Genomic DNA, 24,163 nt, shown 5'->3' with positions numbered 1-24,163 from the left:
TTATGAATTTATAACGAAATTTTCTGTCCCGGCCTATTAAAAATAAATAATAAAAATAAATTCAAAATTAGCCGACAAAGTCTAAACGAAAGTTGTAGAGCGTAGTCTCACCTTCGCGTGAATATAAAGAACGTCGAAAACGGAGTTCGTATGAAGAAGACATGAATTTTCGAAGTTTATTAAATATTTAATAATTAAATTTAATTATTAAATCCGGCCTTATCCGAAGAGGAGTCACCGGACTCATCCGGAGTACGCCCTGCGTACAGCGAAGAGTGTCGACACTCGCACTCGACGACTTCGGATGACGCATGCGCTTACGATTTCGGAGCAGTACGCCCCGCGTATTGGGAGGCTCCAGCCTCCTATAAATAGGATGCGAGGCTGCCGAGTTTCTTTGCTATTTTTCTATCTTTTCTCTCCCGTTTTGCATCGTTTTGCGTGCCAGAAATACCACGAAGCCCCGATAATATTCCCGAGTCCCGAAACAAGTCCCGAGATCCCGAAGATCCCGAGAAGTGCGGTTTCCGAGCCGAAGCTCTATCTGCGAGAAGTTCGATTTTTGTGAAGATCTTCCAGATCTGCCGAAGAATACTACTTCTACAATCCGTAGTGTTGTCCGATCATCTTCTGATCAAGTGAGTGTGTAGTTAATTTCTTCTAACGCATAATTATGAAGTATTTTATACGAAATACGTGTTATGTGTATAATCTTGTTGTTATGTACGTGAATGTATATTCACTCTCTTCAATCTCATAGATCTAAATTGTTTTCTATGAAATACGTGTTATGTGGGTATGCCTCATCTGTTATGTGAAATATGTATTGGATGAAAATGCTATACAGGTTTTAAACTATGTATAAAAATATATTTTTTTATCTACTAATATGTTGGGTAGAACATGTGTAGATAGTTGGTGTGTAATAAACAGATGAGAGGCCTCGATGTTGTTGTTGTTGACCTAGTTATTCAGCGGAGTATGGATAACGACCACATACTCCTTCTAGACAGTCTCGTGGAACGCTAGCAGGTTCATAACCTGTAGGTGTTGTGAACGATGTGTTCACCGGTGTACTCTATCCCCCTCATGGTTACCTTTAGGATATCTATTGTTGAGGAAACCCCTTAGCAGTAATGTCCGTCCCGATGAAAATCCTAGATTAGGTCCCTTGAGATAGATGTTGTTTTAGGGACGTAAAGTGAGGATAACAGGAATGGGTAATCGGGATAGTGATTGGTTGGTGAAATTAAATATAATTTATTTATTGTAGGTTGAAAACCCTATATGCTCATCAGGCTCCCAAGCCTGACCCACTCAGATTTATTTGTATTACAGGAAGTGGCGCAAGGGCGTAAGATGGATGAATCATCGAGTTGTTTTGTTTACTAGTCTGTATATGTATATATTTGTTGAATGACTTGTAATGTTATCGTTTATGCTTTATGGTCTATATCGGAACATGACACCCTGAGTTTTAATTCTATAATGAAAATGCATCTCTTGATGAAATGCTTTGATAAATATTATCTTATCATGTTTTGTTTTGGGAACAAATTCCGCAACACCTTTAAATCAAAAGGATTTACTCTAAAATTATTTTAAAAAGCATAAATGAAATCGGTCTTTTCTGGCCGTGATTTTGGGGATGTCACAAAAACACCCATCAAGACTCCATTTTTATGCTATAAATGAACCAAAGGGCTTCAGATCTATCCTCCCTAAGCTCTGGAGTTGCTCAAACTCTCAAGAGGTGGTTCAAGAACACAAAAAGGGACTAAGGGGAAAACCCTAGCTCTATAAATGGAAATGACAACCAAGGTGAAAGCTTTTTACCTCCTAAATCTTCCTAGGCTGCTCAAAATGCATGATTTAGAAGCTCTTCCTCGTTTAATCTTGTTTCCTCTTCTTCTTTGTAGCTAACACACAAAAAGGATGATGTTTAACCACTTAAAAGCTCAAGAACACTCTCTCTAATGATTTTAGGGTTTTTAGGGACGTTTGAATATCAAGGAGGCTGGTTAAGGTAGAGCTCAAATAAGACAAGGATGCTTATATAGGTCTTATGTCCAAAAATTAGGGTTTGCACATCTGTCACGTACACCCTGCATACTCTTTGGTACACCCAGCATACGTGCTGACCCTCCGCGATCATCCATGCATGGTACTCTTAGCGTACTCATAAAGTACGCCTAGCGTACTTAAGGGACTTATTTTGCAATATTTAAAAATTTAAGGGCTTCAAAGGTAATACCTGATTTGGAGTTTTAAAGGAACGCCTCAATTGTCCACTTTGTTTTAACATTTTCCATGTCTCGACACCTTTTGAACGCTTCGGACAAATATTATGGCCAAGAGAGTGAGGACCATTTCAACTTTTCTGCTTCCAAAAGAATTTTGGCAGGTGGTTCCTTGATAGATTGAAGACCAAGAATCACATATTTAGTAGCATCATATTCATTATCTTCGGATTCAAAAGAGTTTACTTCCACAACTTCTTTTTCAGAATATTCATCTCGAAGAACAAATTCTGAGATTGATCTCCATCGCATTGTTCGTTGTTCTCCCACACGTTGTTGATTTCCTTGATGTTCTCCCCATCTCACATGGGATGGCCCTGCCTCCGATGCAAGCAATTTATCATTCTTGAGCTCAGATAAGCACTCAAACACATGTTGAAAACTCAGGTTGATTTTCCTGGAAAGCGAATCATAGGCTTTTGCAGTTGGAGCCTGAGCTTTAAGGTGATTAAAGGACTCATCGAGAATATGGAACATTTCATCAAACGTGTAGTTCGGAATGTCCATATGATGTTGAGTTGCATGGATGACCCTGATGAGTACTTCTTGTATAATCAAGTTCATGGCGTCTTTGTGACGAATCTCTTTCTCCAACCTCTGAATCTATTTTTCATGTCGGATGTGAGTTTGTTTGATTAGAGTGTTTGCGGCAGAAAGCATGTCGTCGTGGACTTTGTGCATAGTGGTGATTGTGGAGATGTGATAATCCATGTTTTCCTTATAGTGCTTCGGCATCTTCAAGAGTGTGACTTAGGCGAAGCGAGATGAGCCGATCCAATTGATTTGCACGATCAAGTTCGGATGGAGCGTCAGCTTTGATCTCGGAAAGTGATTTAAGCACCAGGTCAAGTTTTGACTCAATGCCTACAACTTGCTTAATGACCTTCTCAATATTGGAATTTGTTGTAGCAACATTATCTCGGCGTTCCCGCAAATCAAATGGATCTACAATGTTTTCGTCGTAGGAACCAGTATCTGAGGTGGAACTTTCGGACTTATGATTAACATCTTTGCTTTTTTCATCATCATATGGAGTTACTTGAGTATGAGAGGCTTGATGATCTTTTGGTGTGGTTAATGGAAGAGAACAACGCCATTGTGCTTAGTTTCAACATTTTCATCGGAAGCTTCTGAGGATGAAGTGAGTCCGAAATGTAAATGAGCTTTGGAAGAGGAAGACTTTTGAAAAATGTTGAGTGAGGTACGAACAGGAAGAACACCTATAGTTGTACAGTCATCTTCAAAAACAATTTCTTTCGATACTTCACCATTGTTATCTAGAGTAGAAACATTTTCAACGCTCACGATAAGTGTTGCACATTTTTTATAATCAATTGGTTTAACCACTAAGCTGTGGTATAATACAAGAATTAAGATACGCTAAATTAGTATTAATGGAAGAATGTCTAAAATATGTTTCGTTATGCCTAAAAAAATTTATTTGTGATAAATTCCAAAAAATATTACGTTGATATTTTACAAAAGAAAAACGAATATCTTGGCTAAAAGAAATTTAGTATAAACTCCTAAACCATCTTCTATTATATGTGTTTATGATTATTTTTGTATTCAATTTGCCATAAAATCTAATGACATGGGTTACTTTGTTCCATTCTGTATTTTTTGCACAAAACACTCATGCATGATTTCTTGTGTACGTTGCATTATCTTAGCTTTTCTATGTACATTGGATTATGGTTATTGATTTTATAGCTACAATATAATCATTTTTTATGATTCTTCATTTATTTCAACTTTACTTTGTTCCATTATGTATATTTTGCACAAAACAATCATGCATGATTTTCTGCATACTTTGCATTATAGTTAGCTTTTCTATGTACATTGCATTATGGCTATTGATTTTCTAGCTACAATATAATCATCTTTTGTGATTCTTCAGTTATTTCAGCTTGATAACATTTGGAAGGCACGTGTTCAGCCTATTGATATCATTATAAGTCAATTGGTGGCTTTTCTAAAAGGATTAACTGCAAGAATTAGTGATGTATTTTTATTGATTTGTTTTATAGAGCATGATACCTTCAAATGGAAGTTATTGAGGAGGCTCTTGCCCTTAACGAATACGAGTTACTTGGTTGACTACTCTAGGTAATGATTTCCTTTGAATCGTATAACGATTTTCATATTTAGAATCAAATTAAAATCGATTCCATAGGTGGAATCAAATAGGAATTAGGAATGCACATGACTAAATCGGTTTTAAACTATTGGAATCAATTGATAATGATTAGCTATATTAATGCTTGCCAATTATTTGAGGTATGATGCCTTTTCCACTTAATTTTTTTATCTTTTTATTTTTTGAAGGAAACCTAATATTTAATATGGTTGTAAAAACACAAATGTATGTGATGCTTACTATTTAGCATTTATTATTGCAAGTTTCTTCAATTACAAGGGAGATACGTAAGTTAAAAGAGGTTGTTGCTCAACAAAAGCTACAAAAAATGTTGAAGTATGGGTTGTTATGGATGATAGAGCAATTGAGGATCTTTAATAATCACTATCTATTAAGGAAGATTATATAACAACCCATTATAAGTTGTGCAACTAGGTAATTTTTCTAGCTATTCCTTGGAAGAAACAAACCTTTTATGACATAGTTGTCCTTTTTTATTCTTATGTTGATTGTTGGATTAATGTCTAAGTCAGTAATCATATTTGGTATATACTTGACCCGAGTGTGCATGGTCCTTTTGGGTTACCTTCACCAAAGCAACTTGACAAGGTAATTTGATATGAGAGAGGAGATATTATGATTTATTAATATATTATAAGAATAATATATTAAAGGAGAAATCATATTTATTTGATTAGTATTAGTCATAAATTAATTAGGAATTAATTTGGTGACTAAAAGAGACAAATTAAATAAAGGGGTATAAACTGTCAATTGTGTGATAGTTGAGTTTTGGGCTAGGAAACCTAATGGACTAAGGGGGAACGAAATTATGATGAAGGATCATCATATTTTCGTCCAAGGCCTCATTCCATAAGGTTTCTTGGGCTGCTTGGTGGCTAAGCTGTCCATTAGGGTTTTGACTGAAACCCTAGCACCCTATAGTATAAATACATACCCTATGCTTCAATTTAAGGCCACTTGATTCCAAGGGAACCCTAGGGCCGAAATTAGCATCATTCCCTTCTCTCTCTTAGTTGCCTTCTTGCTTCAAGGTGTTTGTGAGCCATTAGAGGCACTACAATTGTGGTGCTTGCTTTCAAGAGTTCTAGAGAGTTCAAGAGATCAAGAAAACTAGTTGTTATTGCTATATAACAACAAAGGGTATGTTTTCTACACTTCTATGTAAATTTCGAAAATTATAGAAGCATGCTAGGGTTTATTTTGTGTCCATAAAGATGTATATCTTATAGTGAAAACATAGATCCAAACTAGGGTTGCATGCACACATAGGATTGTTTGTATAAAACCTAACAGTGGTATCAGAGCCATTGGTTTTTTATTTTCAATTGGATTTGATGCATATTATGAACTTGACAAATTAGGGTTTATGGCAAGTAAACCCTAAGGCTTGGTGATTTTCGCAAATTAGGGTTGCCAAACCCTAGTTGGCGATTTTTGATAGGGTTCTTGAAACCTTTTTGCCTAGCCTCCAAATTTCGAAATTAGGGTTATGAAACCCTAGGGATTTCGAAAATCCCTTGTCCCCAAGATAAGATCCCAAGATTTTAGGGATATGGATGATACTATCTTTGTGATTATCTATTTAATTGTTTAAACTAGATAATTAAAGATCTTGTATTATCCTTTCCATATATTTAAAAATAAAAGGATTAAATAAATTAATAGTTTAATTTTATGATAATCCCTAAAGATTTAATATTTCAAATTAATTGTTTGATTTTGATAATTATTAAATCAAAGATTTTTTGGTGTTTAAAATTTTAAATTAAATAGCCTTAATTCCGAAAATTTTAAATACACATTAAGATACTAGTATTTTTGAAATGTTTTAAAATACACCCTTATACAATTATGATATTATAAGATTAATTATTATATATGTATAAGAATAAGCTAGTCTTATCGCTAGTAGGCCTCATTCACGAAGCCGGTCTATAAGGTGGGTATAAGGTTGCTGCCTATAAAATGGCGCTTAATGGATGTACACTCACATCTACCGCTTGCTTGACTGGTGGAGGGTCGTTAGCCGAACGGATAGGATAGGGCACTTAATTCCTCATTAAAAGTATAATGGAAATATTGAAGTAACTACATTGTTTTACAAATTCCCACTCTTAGTTACTTTAGGGTAAAATGTGAAAATGATGCTAATCCATGGAATTACACTTCGTACCCTTGTCAAACGTTGATGGAGCGCGTGTGGTTAACCGGCACATCAATTTGGGGATGACATTGGTAGCGAGGGTGACTCGAGTTTTGTCATAGATCAATGGAGCGTGTGTGGTTCACCGGCACATTGATTAGGTGATAAATACATTGAGTGCACCGCGTTGATTCGCATGGTTATTCACAAATTTGTTTGGGATCCTCGACATACCAGTCGCAAATTTGAAATGCATATCGAGATTTAAACATGCCATTGAAAAGTTCAATGAATCTCAAAGATCTAGGAGTTTTCAATACATTTAAAACCTAAATTGCTTTTTCGTTTTTCATGGTGAGAATTAGTGAATCGTCATTCACTTACCTTCAAATTATTTACTTTTAGAGTACGGCATCCCTTTCTAAGTTGTAAATAATGTTGTTGGATCCTAGCCCTAATTACTCATTTGGGTGTTCAATTAGGGATTCATTTCTAATCAAACTTTGTTCCTTTTCAGATGTCAACAAACAACAACAACAACGCTTCTGGGTCATTCTCGTTGATGAACTTGTGTCAGAAAGTGACATTTGATGGTTCAAACTTCACCGAGTGGATGAGGTATATCCGCATGATCACACGCTACGAGGACAAAGAATATGTCCTCGATGAAAAGCTTGAGAAGATCATCCCAGATGTTGCTACTCCTGAGGAATTGGCCGCCTTTGAGGCCCACGAGCGTGATGCCACGAAAGTTCACTGCATCATGCTGGCCACCATGAACCCCGAACTCCAAAAGTCCTATGAGGACATGTATCCATATGAAATGCATCAGGATTTGCTGGAAAGGTATCACCAGAGCGCGAGGCAAGAGCGCTATGAGATCATTACTAACATGATCACCGCTAAGATGGGGAGTGGAGAATCCCTAACCTCTCATTTGCAGAAAATGCAGAGGTATGTTGATCGTCTTCTCAAACTTAATGTTAAGTTTGATGAGGATTTGGCTATCGACATAATCCTCCACTCCTTGCCCTCCTGCTACAATCAGTTTAGGATGACCTACCATATGAATAAAGAGGAGGTCTCCTTGAGCAAGCTCCAAGGACTCTTGAGGACTGTTGAGAGCAACCTCAAAGACAAATCCGTTGCACCGTCCCCTGCTGTGGCCGCTCCTGTGATGGCGATAGGTCAAGGAAAGGGTAAAAAGAGGAAGGCTCCATGTAAGAGCCACCATAAGGGGAAACCCTGTGATGGTTCGTCCTCAAGTGGGACCAAAGTAGGCCCCGCTAGACCCTCTTCCGATCCTAAAGAAGCAGAGTGCTTCTATTGCCACCAAAAGGGCCACTGGAAGCGAAGCTGCCCACAATATCTGCAGGACATAAAAGATGGGAAGATCAAGCCCACATTTGCAGGTATGTATTCTATTAAATCTAATAACTCATCATTTGCTACTTCATGGGTTCTTGATACAGGATGTGGTTACCACATTTGTTCTGATTTGCAGGGCCTAAAAAGAAGTAGGGAAATGGAGCATGGGAAGATGAACCTGATTATGGGAAACAGAAGATCATCGCCTATGACCAAAGTCGGTGTTTATTCTTTAGTGTTGAGAAATGGGTTAGGAATAGATTTAGAGAATTGCTGTTATTCACCAGATATGGCAAGAAACATTATTTCTTTTCACGGGTTGTTTAGACAAGGTTTCAGATATTCTTTTGATAATAGTAATGGTTCTATTAATGTTTATTTGAATGGTGTCTTTTATTTCAATGCATTACCTTGTAATGGGATTTATGAATCTGTGATGATTGTTGATAATTTCGGAAATAATGTTTTGAATATTGATTCGTCTACTAGTCTAGACAAAGCATGCTTGTGGCACTGTCGCCTTGGCCATGTCAACAAGAAACGCATAGCCCAACTCCAAAAGGATGGAGTGTTGGAGTCATTCGACCTTAGGGATGATGATACGTGTGAATCTTGTTTACTTGGGAAGATGACCAAGTCACCCTTTACTGGCACTTGTGAAAGGGGTGAGGGTTTATTGGATCTCATACACACTGATGTGTGTGGGCCCTTTAGATCCACCACAAGGGATGCTTGCCGCTTCTACGTGACTTTTACTATTACAGCTCAATTTTTCAAATAAAATTTTCATTTAAAATAAAACATCATTATTCGACAAAAGAATTTATTCCAAGTTTATTGCAAAAATACAATTAACGAATCCCCAAGATCTTCAACGATGGCAGTGTGTACGTGTCACGCCGGCGCCTTCCCACGGTCATCACTAGTACCTGAAAAAAACATAAACACAACTGGTAAGCATAAATGCTTAGTGAGTTCCCCAGTATACAACTTACCCACATACGCCTTCCGGCCCGGACCTCCCGGTCCACATAACATTGCCTTCCGGCCCGTAACATAATCGCCTTCCGGCCCGTATTATATTGCCTTCCGGCCCATAGTATTTTGCCTTCCGGCCCATAACATTTATAAAACATAACAAATAACACATATAGCACTTATGTCATACATCATACCTGTTCTTTCTATCGCATAACATATCGCCTTCCGGCCCGTATAAACATACATAACATATATAGCATCTACCTTTCCAGTTATAGCATAAATCACATATATCACCTACGACCTTCCGGTCACACAGTCAAACCCTTCCGGGTGAAGTATAGTGAGAAGACTCACCTCGTAGTATGCAAGCTATAAACCCTTCAAGCTACTCGCACTCGATCCGCTACTCTGTAGTCTCCCTATAATACCACATACCTTTATTAATGATCTTATCAAACAAGACAACTAACTCTACGAAATTACATACAGGTCAACGGTCAACTTGACCGGACTCGTCGAGTGCAAGGGCAACTCGGCGAGTCTAGACACCCCGACTCAACTCGCCGAGTCTAAAGAGCGACTCGACGAGTCCCAGTAATTCTTCAAGCAACTCGCCGAGTCTGAAGAACAACTCGGCGAGTCCTAGTGAATCTTCAAGCTACTCGCCAAGTCTGATCTTTGAACTCGGCGAGTCCTCGCCATGCAGTCAACCAACTGCCTCCTGTAATTCGCATGATTCCGTAATATATAGATATGGGACTTCCTGGACCTTTACACATACTATTACTGGGATTTAAACACTTGTAACAACACTATAATCTATCAAATCCTTAAATGGGTTTCCTAAACCCTAGATTCGTGTACAACACCAAAACTACAGAAATGATCCGAGGATTACCTGGAAAACGTGTTCCCTGTGTCCCCAACCTTCAGAGCTCAACCCCTTGATCCTCCTTTGATCACCACCTTGCCTCTCCTTGCCTAACGACCTCTTCAAGCTTCCACTAGCCTTCTCCCTTGCTCCAGATGCCCACAATCGTTTAGGTTATCTTCAATCGGCCAAAAGACGAGACATGACGGCCCTAAAGACATTATATACGATCCAGAATCAAAACGGCTAGGGTTTCAGCTGAACAGCGTTGACTCGCCGAGTCCCTAATGGACTCGTCGAGTCCAGTCGCAAATCTGTGTCCAAGACCGTGGTCCTACTCGGCGAGTCAGGCACCAACTCGCCGAGTCCCCTCCTAAATATGCCCCAAAACTAGTTTAAAGCAATACCTGAAATTCCGGGCTGTTACATTTACAGATGATTATAGCAGATATGGATATATCTACTTGATCAAGAAAAAGTCGGAAACCTTTGAAAAGTTCAAAGAGTTTAAGAGTGAAGTGGAGAATCAGCTGGGCAGGAAAATCAAGATGCTTCGGTCAGACCGAGGAGGAGAGTACCTAAGTCTTGAGTTTCACGACTATCTAAAAGAATGTGGAATCGTTTCGCAATTGACGCCTCCAAGAACGCCACAATTGAACGGTGTGGCTGAGAGACGTAATCGGACCTTGTTGGACATGGTTCGTTCTATGATGAGTCGGACTTCGTTACCAATAGCTTTCTGGGGGTATGCCTTAGAGACTGCCGCCCGTATACTTAACTTAGTTCCCACTAAGAAGGTTTCCAAGACTCCTCACGAGATGTGGACAGGGAAGGCTCCCTCGTTGGCACATATTAAGGTTTGGGGTTGTGAGGCTTTCGTACGACGAGAGACTCATGACAAACTTGAACCTCGTAGTGAGAAGTGTTATTTCATCGGCTATCCACAGAAGTCTTTTGGCTACCTTTTCTATAGACCAAGTGACAATGTTGTCTTCGTTGCTAGAAGAGGAGTTTTCCGAGAAAAGGAATTAATAGGCCAAGAAGACAGTGGGAGGCAAATTGAACTTGAAGAAATTCAAGATCAAAGCGATGAAGGAACCTCTGACACTGGCACTCAACTTGAGGAGGAAACTCCTGTTGAACCTGTTGACGTGTCCTTACCTCTTCGACGTTCCTCTAGGGCTAGTGTTCCACCCCAGTTTTATGGTTTTCATATTACTACTGAAGGGGATACGTTTATTAGTGATAGTACACTAGTAAATTTGGATGAACCTAGCAACTATAAGAAAGCCATGGCAGGCCCAGAGTCTGCAAAATGGAAAGAGGCTATGGACAGCGAGATTCAGTCCATGTACGACAACCAAGTTTGGAATTTGGTTGATAATGTACCAGGTCGAAAGACAGTCGGGTGCAAGTGGATCTTCAAGAAGAAGACGGACATGGATGGGAAAGTGCATACTTATAAAGCGCGATTGGTTGCGAAGGGCTTTACTCAAACTCCCGGAGTTGACTATGATGAGACTTTCTCACCAGTTGCGAAGATAAAGTCTATTAGGGTGATGCTTGCCATAGCTGCGTTTCATGATTATGAAATATGGCAAATGGACGTAAAGACCGCTTTCCTTAACGGAAAGTTGGCTGAGGATGTCTACATGAATCAGCCAGAGGGTTTTGTCGATGTGAAGCATCCGAATAGAGTATGCAAGCTTGAGAGATCTATTTATGGATTGAAACAAGCATCTCGCAGATGGAATCTTTGTTTTGATGAGAAGGTTAAAGAGTTTGGCTTTCTGCGAAGCGAAGATGAATCTTGTGTGTATGTCAAAGCCAGTGGGAGTATAATAAGCTTTCTCGTATTGTATGTCGACGACATACTACTCATAGGAAACGATGTCCCAACCTTGCAGGAGGTCAAGTCCTGGCTTGGGAAATGTTTCGCTATGAAGGACCTCGGAGAAGCTGCTTATATTCTGGGAATAAGAATAGTAAGAAACAGGGAAAAGAGACTGATAGGACTCAGTCAGGATACATACTTGGAAAAGGTGCTAAAGCGTTTTAGTATGGAAAATTCCAAGAAAGGGGAGTTGCCAATCCAAAGCAATACCAAGCTGAGTAAGACTCAGAGCCCGAGTACAGAGACAGAGATAGCTGATATGAGCCGAGTACCTTACGCTTCCGCAGTGGGCTCTATCATGTACGCTATGACTTGTACTCGCCCTGATGTGGCCTTTGCTTTAAGCATGGTCAGCAGATATCAGGGGAATCCTGGTAGAGCACATTGGATTGCAGTTAAGAATATTCTTAAGTACCTTCGGAGGACCAAGGAATGGTTTCTAGTCCTCGGTGGGAGTGATGACTTAAGGGTACGAGGGTACAGTGATGCTAGTTTTCAGACGGATCGGGATAACTTCCGATCGCAGTCGGGCTGGGTCTTTACCCTAAATGGAGGAGCAGTGACTTGGAAAAGTTCCAAACAAGAGACCGTAGCTGATTCAACGTGCGAATCAGAGTATATTGCGGCGAGCGAAGCGTCAAAGGAGTCTATATGGTTGAAGAACTTCATTGGAGACCTTGGAGTTGTGCCATCCATAAAGGAGCCCATGGAAATTTTCTGTGATAATGAAGGAGCGGTTGCCTTAACCAAGGAACCAAGGGATCATGGCAGATCTCGACATATCGACAGGAAATACCATTTTATTAGACATCGGGTAGAAGAGGGACTCCTCGTTGTGAAGAGGGTATCGTCAGAAGATAACCCAGCAGATCCCCTTACGAAGGGACTGAGTAGGGTCAAGCATTTTCAGCACGCTAGGAGCGTAGGGCTGAAGGACGATATTAGTTTAGATTAGATAGGTAGGAAACTTGTAATAGATAATGTCATACTCAACAATTGATGATTAAATAAAAGTGTGTTATTTATAAGAAAGTTTCTATCATGTGTTGATTATTTATCTATTTTTCCGATTTTTTGCATGTTTTGACTTCCTGAATAATGAGATTATTCGAACAGTCCACAATCGCTCATATGTTGGAAGTAGATATGAAGAAAGATTGTCATAAATTTATTTGTAGATTGTCTGAAAAGTTTTAGACATAGCAAAGGTTTGCTGCAAAGTTTATGAGTGCTTATGAAATTAGTATTGAGCATTGGAACAGACCCACACTTGCTGGTATTACTTCATGAATGTCATCACAAGTGATCGCAAGATGATAATATCATATAATCTTTAAACTTAGAGATATGGTTATTGTTTGCTAGTTGATTATACATTGATAATGCGAAAACGCATCAGTAACTTGATGTTATAAAACGCATTATTGTGTATGGTTTAACTAGTAAATGATAAAGGCATATTAGTCGACGTTTTTCTGTTCCTTTTATTCTATGAGGATAAAAGCGATATCTCGGCCACTTGATGATTTGGTTTGACTTATGTGCCGGGCCCGGTCAAGATGAAGTTGATGTGTTCAACTGAGTTCTATGTCGAACAAATCAGAGATCAAGAAATAAAAATGCTAGACAATAAGTATTGTTAGCATGATATCTAGAACAGAGGATTATACGATCCCTTATCTAAAGGACAAGTTATTGGTCAGAGTTGACAGCGGCTATTGAAAGCTGCGATTGCTATCGGGTACGGAAGTAATACGTGAGATATAGTTATTAGACTTATCCAAGTGGGAGACTGTTGGATTAATGTCTAAGTCAGTAACCATATTTGGTATATACTTGACCCGAGTGTGCATGGTCCTTTTGGGTTGCCTTCACCAAAGCAACTTGACAAGGTAATTTGATATGAGAGAGGAGATATTATGATTTATTAATATATTATAAGAATAATATATTAAAGGAGAAATCATATTTATTTGATTAGTATTAGTCATAAATTAATTAGGAATTAATTTGGTGACTAAAAGAGACAAATTAAATAAAGGGGTATAAACTGTCAATTGTGTGATAGTTGAGTTTTGGGCTAGGAAACCTAATGGACTAAGGGGGAACGAAATTATGATGAAGGATCATCATATTTTCGTCCAAGGCCTCATTCCATAAGGTTTCTTGGGCTGCTTGGTTGCTAAGCTGTCCATTAGGGTTTTGACTGAAACCCTAGCACCCTATAGTATAAATACATACCCTATGCTTCAATTTAAGGCCACTTGATTCCAAGGGAACCCTAGGGCCGAAATTAGCATCATTCCCTTCTCTCTCTTAGTTGCCTTCTTGCTTCAAGGTGTTTGTGAGCCATTAGAGGCACTACAATTGTGGTGCTTGCTTTCAAGAGTTCTAGAGAGTTCAAGAGATCAAGGAAACTAGTTGTTATTGCTATATAACAACAAAGGGTATGTTTTCTACACTTCTATGTAAATTTCGAAAATTATAGAAGCATGCTAGGGTTTATTTTGTGTCCATAAAGATGTATATCTTATAGTGAAAACATAGATCCAAACTAGGGTTGCATGCACACATGGGATTGTTTGTATAAAACCTAACAGATTTTACATTATACTTTACCATTTTAGTGATGTCATCTATATATAATACAAACCAAAGGAAATAACAACATACTTTACCTTTTTTTTACGTATGTGATTTATTTTAGTTGTCTATCAATAATATCAAATTTACTTATAGTTATTTACCCATTATAACAACCCATTTAAATTATTAATACATATATTAGCATTCTGCAACTCATAATAGCAATGTACTTATGTTTTATTACATGATCAAGCCTTCATATCAATTTCTTCAAGTATAATGATGTATTAGAAATAACCGAAATTCTGATACTATAAACCACAGGTAAACACAAGTATGTTGCTTTTCTTGCATCTTTGGAACACCTTGCCTAACAACAATATCAATTATATTCCAACTAAATTGTTACATATCACCACTAGATTACCATGGTGATGATAGGGAAAAAAAAACTAAATGATTAAAATTTGATATTAAAGGAGAATTATAAGATAAAAATTGATGAACAAATCTTATCTAAGTTATTTCTTATTTACCGTTCAAAAAATACATGTTTTGATTTTAACATATTTTTACAATTTATAATAGGAACAGAAAACCAATTTCCATTAACTAATAAATCTTAACAACATGAATTTCAAAAAAAAAAATCATGACATGGTTTAAACATTAGTTATATAGGATATTGCAGATGAAAATTGATAAATGGCAACAAATTAACATACCAACTACTGTTCATGATTATGGTTATTGTCTTAATGCAATCTAATTTTTGTGGTTGATAGATAGATCATTCACTAAAATATTAGTAGTTTACGATCCAAATATTATTTTGTTTTTCATTTATTGGTTTTCATTTATAAACATACATTAATACATAAGAAGTTTGTTGTATATTTTAAGCTGGTATCCTCTATTACACGGGTTATACGATACTTGTTAACATAATAAAAACAATTATCCTATGCGTGCACATATTAACATTTATACTTGATGCCGAAAAATGGACTCAAACTCCAAATTTAATTTCATAACAAACAAAGAACTCTTTGTACACTACAGATCAAATCGGTCGAAAAACAAAACAAAAGAAAAAATCAAAACTTTAATTACAAACACTTGGGAATTTAGATGAAAATGTCCCAAATACCATGAAAAATCCAAGCTTCAAAGAATATGATCCACAAATGCAATTGATAATCAATTGAGTGTCGATTTACAAGATTTGAATTCCTGCAACAATTTCCCATCTCGAATCCCAACAAGAAATTGGGCTAATCCTTCAAGAAACAGAGCTGCTTGATACACAGTTGTTACACTCACAATCTCCGATATCACATCCTTCCTCAGCCTATTCGCATCCATAACAATCCCTACCATCTCTTCCTCCATCTCCGCCGCAGCAGCCGCCGGAGACACCTCGCCTGAGCCGACTTTCTGAACAAACCCCGCTTGAGCTCTCCTTGCTCTGTTCATCAATGCCGGCACCATCAACCGCAGCCCACGTTCAATCTGATCGATTCTGGTTGTTAATTTACGCGACTGGATCTTCCAAGCATTCATTAATGGCCACTGTTTCTTCAAGAACTCGCAAGATTCACCCACTTCGATTTCGTCTTCGTCTTCTTCTTCGATTTCTTGTTCTTGTTGTTCTTGATAATCGTACTCTTCGTCTTCGTTCTCTGGTTCTTGAAGCGAGAAACTGTCGTCGTGTTGGAGGAGGTAGGAGCGGAGGAGGTTGGTGAAGAGGTAGGGGTGGAGGTCGCCAAGCCAGAGGAAAGGGAGTTCCATGGCGTTACGGTGGTCGACGGGAATGAGGATTTGAGAGACGTCGGTGGAGGCGGCGAGGTCGAGGTTGTGGTAGTAGGATTTGAAGTGGTGGTGGAGGATTTCAACGTGGGCGGAGAGGAGGTTTGGGGAGGAGGTGGAGGTGGCGCAAGACATGTGGTGGCGGAGGATTGGGAGGTGGATTGTCTTCAGGGTGTCGATCCATATGGCGTAGTAGTCCCTGAATCGCCGGCGACCGGTGGGTTTCTTTCGAGCTACCAATGCAGTGATCATTAATTCATCAAACAATCAATCATTAATCATAATAAAATTCTTAAAGAAATTTTGAAATATGTTTATGTGAATGCATTCTTAAAGAAATTTTGAGAAACTTACATAAAGATCTGATCATCTTTTTGGGGGAAAAAGATTGGGAATCTTGAAGTGGGATTCGAGTTCTTCAGGAGATGAAAATCGAATTTATACAGATTTCCATTAAACTCCCACTGCATTTTCTTTTCGTTTCTATTTTGGGGGAGAATTCTACTTATAGATTTTGTTAGTGTTATTGCCCCTTATTTCTCTACATAATTTTAATTTTATTATTTATTTATACCACTATATTTTAATTTGAGCCTCTTTTCCATAAATTGGAAATAGAATCGATTTTGTTGGTTCTATTATCCGTTTAACCTTACTTCATGGTGAATTTATGAGATAATGATAATATTTAGATAAAAATAAGAATTGAAATATTCAAAATAAGATGGTTTAATTCATTTACTATTCTAAAATTCCACAATCATATGATTTCGCTAAGATCTATATGAAGTTTTGTATTCCAATAATAAGTCTCGAGTTTATGTGTAATTATGGTGGGTCACTTGACCCTTTTTTTTTGTATAACAAATTATACGAAATAAAAATTGTGACCTATCTAAAAAATTGCAAATGAACCATCTTAATACCTTTAGCAATAAGAAAAAATGTAAAAATCACATTTTTGAATTAAATAGGTCAATATCTTTTAATCTATAATCCAATATGCATAGCAAATACAATTTACAATAAAAAAATAAAAAAAATTGAATCACACATCAATCGTTTCACAACACGTTAACATTCGATCTTCAATTCTTAATAATTATCGATCCAGTTTGCAACCACCGATAAATATATTCTACTTTGTTAACTTTGTGAAAATTGATTAAACTATATGAAATTTCTATTTTCAATTCTAGTATTCCATGAGTATCAAAAAATCGTCAAAGCCACTATTGTAATTCGGAATATTTATAATTTAGTTGTAGGTTTGATTGCATTCATTGTTGGTTTTCTTTTCTTTTCTTTTTTTTAATTCTTGCTTGTTAATATTAATTCCATAAGCATCAAAGACAAAGCTATTAAATGTTTGATAATACTTAGTGAATTTATTTTTTATTTTTTTTATTGTTCGATGAGTTCATGCTAGGTTTTTTGTTGCTTCAATATTTCAAGTGAATTAATTATTTGATTGTTGCTTATTTCAGAAATCAAAATGAAGAATGTTTTTAAAAATAATTTGATTTTTTTTACTTATAAAATTCGACCCAATCTGGACCCGTAACTTATATATATATATATATATATATATATATATATATATATATATATATATATATATATATATATATATATATATATATATTTCATTTAAATAGTAAACCATGTGATTTTACATTCTAAACTCGTCAGCCAATAATTCTCGGCGTCATAAAAGATATATATTGAAATTTTAAAATACTAACTATTAATAAGTTAAATTGCTTTCAAGTATAAATACTGGGAAATGACCGAGGAGAATAACACTATTTTGAAATTATTCAAAAAAAATATCATTTAAAGTTTAGCATATACAAAACTATATTATCAAAATTATACAAAAAAAATATTATCAAAATAAGACCTTTGCACACAACACAACCACAAATACTCACAACTTAACTAGAAACAACTTATTATGATAAAATTAAAGAGATTATTGTCTAGTTTCGAGTCTTAACTTAACCGTAGAATTATGAATGAGAACATCATTATATATTATGACTTATTTTAGTGGTGTGCAAAATCCACAACTAATATATATATGTATCGATTTACTCTTCATTAATCATTAAATAATCAAATAAAAAAAGTTAAGGGGGTAAATATAGAAGTTCATGAATAACCAAGGGATTATTTATGCGTTCCCTAAAAATACCCAAGTAAAGGACTAAATTTTATCGTGTCATCCTCTCCCCAATCATCTCTCCACCATGACACCACCCGCCACCACCACCATCACCATCCTCCTCCTACTCTTCCTCACCCTTTTCCCCTCCGTCACTCTTCAACAACAATCCGATCTAGACTCAGACTGCAGCAATCGCTGGATCCACATCCGTCACCTCCCATCACGTTTCAATCTAGATATCCTCACCAACTGCTCCGCCACCCACCACCCATTCTCCGATGACTTCTGCCCTTACATCTCCAACCATGGTCTTGGCACCAAAACCCACAACCAATCCCACTCATGGTTCCGCACCGACCCTTCACTTCTCGAACTCTTCTTCCACCGCCGTATGCTCGAATACCCATGTCTCACCGCCGATCCTTCCGCCGCCGACGCCATCTACCTCCCGTACTATGCCGCCCTCGACTCCCTCCATTACCTCTACGGCCCCGATTACAACTCCTCCTCCCAACACGGCCTCCATCTCTACAATTTCCTCCGATATCATGACTCGCCGGAGATCTGGCTCAACAACCAAGGCCACGACCATTTCCTGGTACTCGCCGGAAGCGCATGGGATTTCAGTCAGCCATTAGGTAACGATCCGCCGTTATGGGGCACTTCGTTTCTTGAATTGCCAGAGTTTTTCAACATTACCACATTAACTTTGGAATCAAGAGCTTACCCTTGGCAAGAACAATCAATCCCTTATCTCACATCATTCCACCCACCAAATCTAGCACTCTTCGATTCATGGGCCAAAAGGGTTCGTAGATCAAGAAGAACAACCCTAATGTTATTCGCCGGTGGCGGCGGAATCTCCTCCACACCCAATGTACGACGAAGCATCAGATTAGAATGCGACAACAGTTCCAAAATCGAAAACACAACTCAGAAAACCAACAACCAATATTCCAAATTCTGCGAATTTGTGGATTGTTCAAACGGGATCTGCGAGCATGATCCAATCAAATTCATGAAACCAATGTTACATTCTAGTTTCTGCCTGCAACCTCCGGGAGACACCCCAACACGACGATCGACATTTGATAGCATTCTCGCAGGCTGCATACCAGTGTTCTTCGAGGAACTATCAGCCAGAAAGCAATACGGATGGCATTTACCTGAAGACGAATACCATGAATTCTCTGTGATGATTCCGAAAGAGGAAGTCGTGTTTAAAGGGGTGAAGGTGTTGGAGATTTTGAAGGGGATTCCGAGAAGTGTAACGAGGAAGATGAGGGATAAATTGATTGAGATGATTCCCAGAATTATGTACAGAAAACATGGGAGTTCATTGGGTTTGAGGACGAAAAAAGATGCATTTGATATCGCCATTGAAGGTACACTTCAAAGGATTAAAGCCAGACTCGATGATGTTGCTGATAAATGACCCATTTTTTGGTAATTTATCAATTTCAAAATTATTATTATTGTACCATTGATTCACTAGATTTGTAGAAAGATTTCATGGTACTTTTATTTATTTATATACATTGTAACATCTTTACTTCTATTATCTTCTATAGATTATTCAAAATGAAATGTTGTAATTGGCAATTTGGCATTGTTATAATTGTATAGATTATTGAAAATTAAATGTTGCAATGTGATAAAAATAGAAATAAGATTCAATAATAAACAAATATGATAGCTATTATTTCTTGCATTTAACCAATTTATCATTATATCTTATTACTCTATTATGCTAAAATAATACTCCTTTAACAATTGGTAAAGATATAAGAACAATCTCATGAAGAAAAAATGCACAATGAAGAAAAAGAATGAAAATCTTATTAATGTTTTGCTACTTCACAACTAAGAACATGATAATGAAACATTAAAAAAAACCTCTTCACCCTCACAAAAAATGATCAAGATTTTGGAATTTTTTTTTCATACAAACTTCACAACATCTTTCTTCATTCTTCCTTTCTTCCCACTCAAAGTACACAAACCAATAATTATAAAAAGACAATTCTACCCCCATCTGAGTATAGCAGAACCCCATGTAAGGCCAGCACCAAATCCAGCAGTGGCAATAGTTTGACCTTGTTTGACTTTCCCACTTCTAACCGCTTCATCTAACGCCAAAGGGATTGAAGCTGCACTTGTATTCCCATACTTTGCAAGATTCGATATCACCCTATCTTTTGGCACCTCCAATCTTGTTGCTACCCCATCAATGATCCTCTGGTTCGCCTGTCAAAATTACACAAATACCCTTCAATTCTTCATGTCTGTCAAATTACATAAATACCCTTTTTCATGAAGTAATGGGACCCACACCCACCTGATGGAGCAGTAGCCAGTCAATATCCGACCGATTAAGACCAGCTTTTGCTAGTGAGGCCTCGATTGTCTGTGGGACAACACTAACAGCAAACCGAAACACTTCTGTTCCATTCATTTTTATACATGAAAAAGATGAATGATTAGGAGGGAACCCTAGAGCTGATCCGTTTGTACCCAATGCATCATTTGTTGTACTTTCTTTGATTCCAGCATTCAGGTGCCTGTTTGGGAAACGGGTTATGGAAAAGTTTTGATTTTTTGAATAAATTTACAATCTTTCTTTAAAGAAACGAAAAAAAGTTTAAATTTTTTACACAAAATGACAATCTTTCTTCAAAGAAACCAAAAAGTTAAAATTTTTTTCACAAATTTAGAATCTTTCTTTAAAGAAACCTGTTGCCATCTCCATCACTGTGAAAGTCAAAACCAAATAAACCGTCCTCTTCGCTATCACATGCCTGTTGAAATTCCAAGAATACCCTTTAAGACATACAACATTTTTTTTTAAAAAGTTAAAAGAAAATGAGACACACCTGGACAAGAACAGCACCAGCTCCATCACCAAAGAGGATGCATGTCCCTCTATCTGTCCAATCAACATAACGTGAGAGTGAATCTGCTCCAATCACAAGTACATTCTTGAAACCACCACCTGTAAATCATAAAATAAAAATCAAGAAACAACACCAAAAATTGAAAATTGCAATACTTTACTCTCACTACCAATATGGGCAATGTACTTTATTGTTTACCCCAAGTATGTTGATATTTATGTGTAAAGATTTGTAAGTACATTGCTATTATGAGAATAGAAATCGATTAGACCCAAAAAAAAAAACAATCTTTATACCTCGAATGTAGCAAGAAGCTGAAACTAGGCCTAATACAAATCCACTACAAGCAGCTGTAATGTCAAAAGCAAGTGGATTCCCTTTACATCCAAGTGCTTTTTGGATCTGAAATATGATAGAAGTAAATAAAAGTGATAATACAAAAAAGATTATTAATTTAGTTACTTGAAAAAGAAAAAGATTGAACCTGTGGAGCACCACCGAATAGATCTTCTGGAGTTGATGTACACAATAAGATAAGGTCAACATCATCTGGTTTGACTTGTGCCATTTCTAATGCTTTTTGAGCTGCTTCTACAGCAAGACCAGTCATGCTTTCGTTACCTGTATTATATGATTTATACAATCTATTTTTAGATTGTTAAAGAAATGATATGAAAGAAACAATAAATCAAGAAGTGGATGAATAAAATAATAACCTGTAAGAATTCGTCTGTTACGGATTCCAGTTCTTGCAGATATCCATTCATCATTAGTATCAACAATTTTTGCAAGATCATCGTTAGAAATCTGGAGATGAGGTACAGCTGATCCACATCCAACTAGTTTGCAACCCTTGCTTACAAGCCTGTTAATCGGATGATTGTAAAAAAAAAAAAAAAAAAGAATTATAATAATCGGCAAATCTTGTAAATGCACATGCAACTGCAAATAAGGCTAAATGATCTTGATGTCGTTCGAAACAAAGATTTTGTTTGCGTTTTGATGTAGCTTATCGTATAAATCTGCAGGTAGCAAGATTCTTTAGTGCTTCAAATCAGATTAAACTTAAAATCATAACGTTTTGTTATAAAATTTTGAAAAAATGTAGATTTCGAAGTTGAGGATCTATAAACTGAAGGTTAGAAATGAAAGGGGATAAAGGAATTGACATAGGAATGTATGTCGATTTTGTAGTTATGATTTATGAACGTCGCTTGAAGTAAAATAAATTGACCTAAATGAATTAAGATTTATAGATTTTTGAAGTGGGAATTGGGAAATTAGCTCCTTTGACTTCGAAAGTCAAAATGCATACACGCCGATACGACAAGGATATGCTAGTAATAGTGTACTCTAATGATTTGAACCAAAATCAGATTGATTCGCTTTCCAACAAACCCAACTTAAACCCACAAATTTGTCGATTATGAATTAGAAAACGAACCCATGAGTAATTTCAAACGAAAACCAATGAAAGAAAACTTGGAAAGAGGAACTAACCTGGGCGAACGAGATTCAGGAGGGGAAAAACTCTCAACTCCTTGAGAAGTACTGGAGCAGCGTATCCTTTTGGAGATTACATCAGGGCAACGAAACCCAGAACGATTGAGATTAATAGATGAAGAGATTCTCATAGTTGGAGTGAAAAACCCAGATGCATTCGCCATTTACAGAGCAATCAAGATCCAATTTGAAGCAAATACTTAGCTAATTTATAATGGTGAAAGGAGAAAATGCGAAGCATGAATGGATTAAGATGTGAAAGGATTGAAGAATGGATGATTGAGAAGAACGATGGTTCATATGTGTGTGGTTTAAAGTTTGCGGAGCAGTCGAAGCTCAAAGCAGAAGGCGACCATGCCAATTTGCCAACTGCAATTTGAGAGGAAACTCCGAGGCGAATAAAGAAAAACACAAAACTATGGATTTATGTCTACACAATCCGTAGTTGTATTTTCTATTTTTTAGTATAAAATGTTTGTAACTTTGTATAGATTTTGGACATAATAAAACAGGATTAAATTCATTAAAAAAAATTAATAATAATAATAATAATAATAATAATAAATTACTGAGATCATCCCTATGGTTTGGTTAAAATTGCACGTTTGATCCCTAATTTTTCTTTTACACTCGGATTGTCCCTATGGTTTGATTGTGTTGCGTTTTTCGTCCCTTATATACATAAAGTTAGGTATCAAACGTGCAATTTTGATCAAACCAAATGGACGAAAAATGTAACAAACTCAAACCATATGGACGATCCGAGTTCAATATAAAAGTTATGGACCAAATATGCAATTTTAACCAAACCATGGACGATTTCAGTAATTTACTCTAATAACAATGATGATGTATATAGAAAAAATCATATTTTAATTATTTTTAAAAGTTTAAATATAAACATTAATTTTTATTTCAGGTGAATGAAAGTCACATTTTTTTTCTTTAATTTTCATTACGGTGTTTTGAAGTGATTTTAACTAAATGGTATGTGATAACCTATTAAACCAACAAATAAGAATTGATTTCACAAATGAAGATATTCATGTTAATACATAAGAAGTTGTGTTAGTTTTAAAACATGCTAAACTGAAATAGAAAGTCTCAATCAAGATTTTAAATAACATAAGATGTGATAGGTAATGTCAAATTTTAAACTTTTTCAAGTTATAACGAACCATATCATTTGTAATATATATATATATATATATATATATATATATAAAGCGGCAATTTATCAAAGTTTAGTAGCAACTACAAGTTTGAGCTTTTTATAACATTGGTCTCAATGGTCGCAATGAAATTTTCTTAAAAAATTATATGGCTTTTATTGACCAAAATATAATACCCAAAAATAGAACATCTTGTAATTTGTTCGTTGTTTTTTAACTTTTTCATATTTATAACAATTATATTCATAGATATTATGATTATGCAGTATTTTATATTAGTAGATTTTTAATTAAACTTAAAT

General features: G+C 36.6%; 3 protein-coding genes across 3 annotated transcripts; 1 reads left to right on the top strand and 2 right to left on the bottom strand.

The window, feature by feature from the left end:
• Positions 1–15,322: 15,322 nt before the first annotated feature.
• INP1 (transcription factor) lies at positions 15,323–16,610 on the bottom strand. The gene is made up of 2 exons (XM_078960802.1): positions 16,477–16,610; positions 15,323–16,355 (listed from the first exon to the last, which is right to left on the bottom strand). The coding sequence occupies exons 1-2, from the start codon at positions 16,490–16,492 to the stop codon at positions 15,514–15,516; spliced, it is 858 nt and encodes a 285-aa protein (XP_078816928.1). The 5' UTR covers positions 16,493–16,610; the 3' UTR covers positions 15,323–15,513.
• Positions 16,611–18,294: 1,684 nt separating this feature from the next.
• LOC145001449 (Exostosin family protein) lies at positions 18,295–19,894 on the top strand. The gene has a single exon (XM_078960821.1). The coding sequence runs from the start codon at positions 18,375–18,377 to the stop codon at positions 19,725–19,727; it is 1,353 nt and encodes a 450-aa protein (XP_078816947.1). The 5' UTR covers positions 18,295–18,374; the 3' UTR covers positions 19,728–19,894.
• A 215-nt stretch (positions 19,895–20,109) lies between these two features.
• On the bottom strand, positions 20,110–23,110 carry LOC145001090 (beta-ketoacyl-[acyl-carrier-protein] synthase III A, chloroplastic-like). The gene is made up of 8 exons (XM_078960419.1): positions 22,687–23,110; positions 21,903–22,051; positions 21,671–21,807; positions 21,483–21,588; positions 21,166–21,284; positions 21,026–21,090; positions 20,631–20,853; positions 20,110–20,539 (listed from the first exon to the last, which is right to left on the bottom strand). The coding sequence occupies exons 1-8, from the start codon at positions 22,851–22,853 to the stop codon at positions 20,318–20,320; spliced, it is 1,188 nt and encodes a 395-aa protein (XP_078816545.1). The 5' UTR covers positions 22,854–23,110; the 3' UTR covers positions 20,110–20,317.
• Positions 23,111–24,163: the final 1,053 nt, after the last annotated feature.

This window comes from Lactuca saligna, chromosome 6 (assembly GCF_052625555.1).
Source record: "Lactuca saligna cultivar CGN05327 chromosome 6, ASM5262555v1, whole genome shotgun sequence".
Classification (NCBI taxonomy): domain Eukaryota; kingdom Viridiplantae; phylum Streptophyta; class Magnoliopsida; order Asterales; family Asteraceae; genus Lactuca; species Lactuca saligna.
This window is presented reverse-complemented; position numbering and strand designations above follow the sequence as displayed.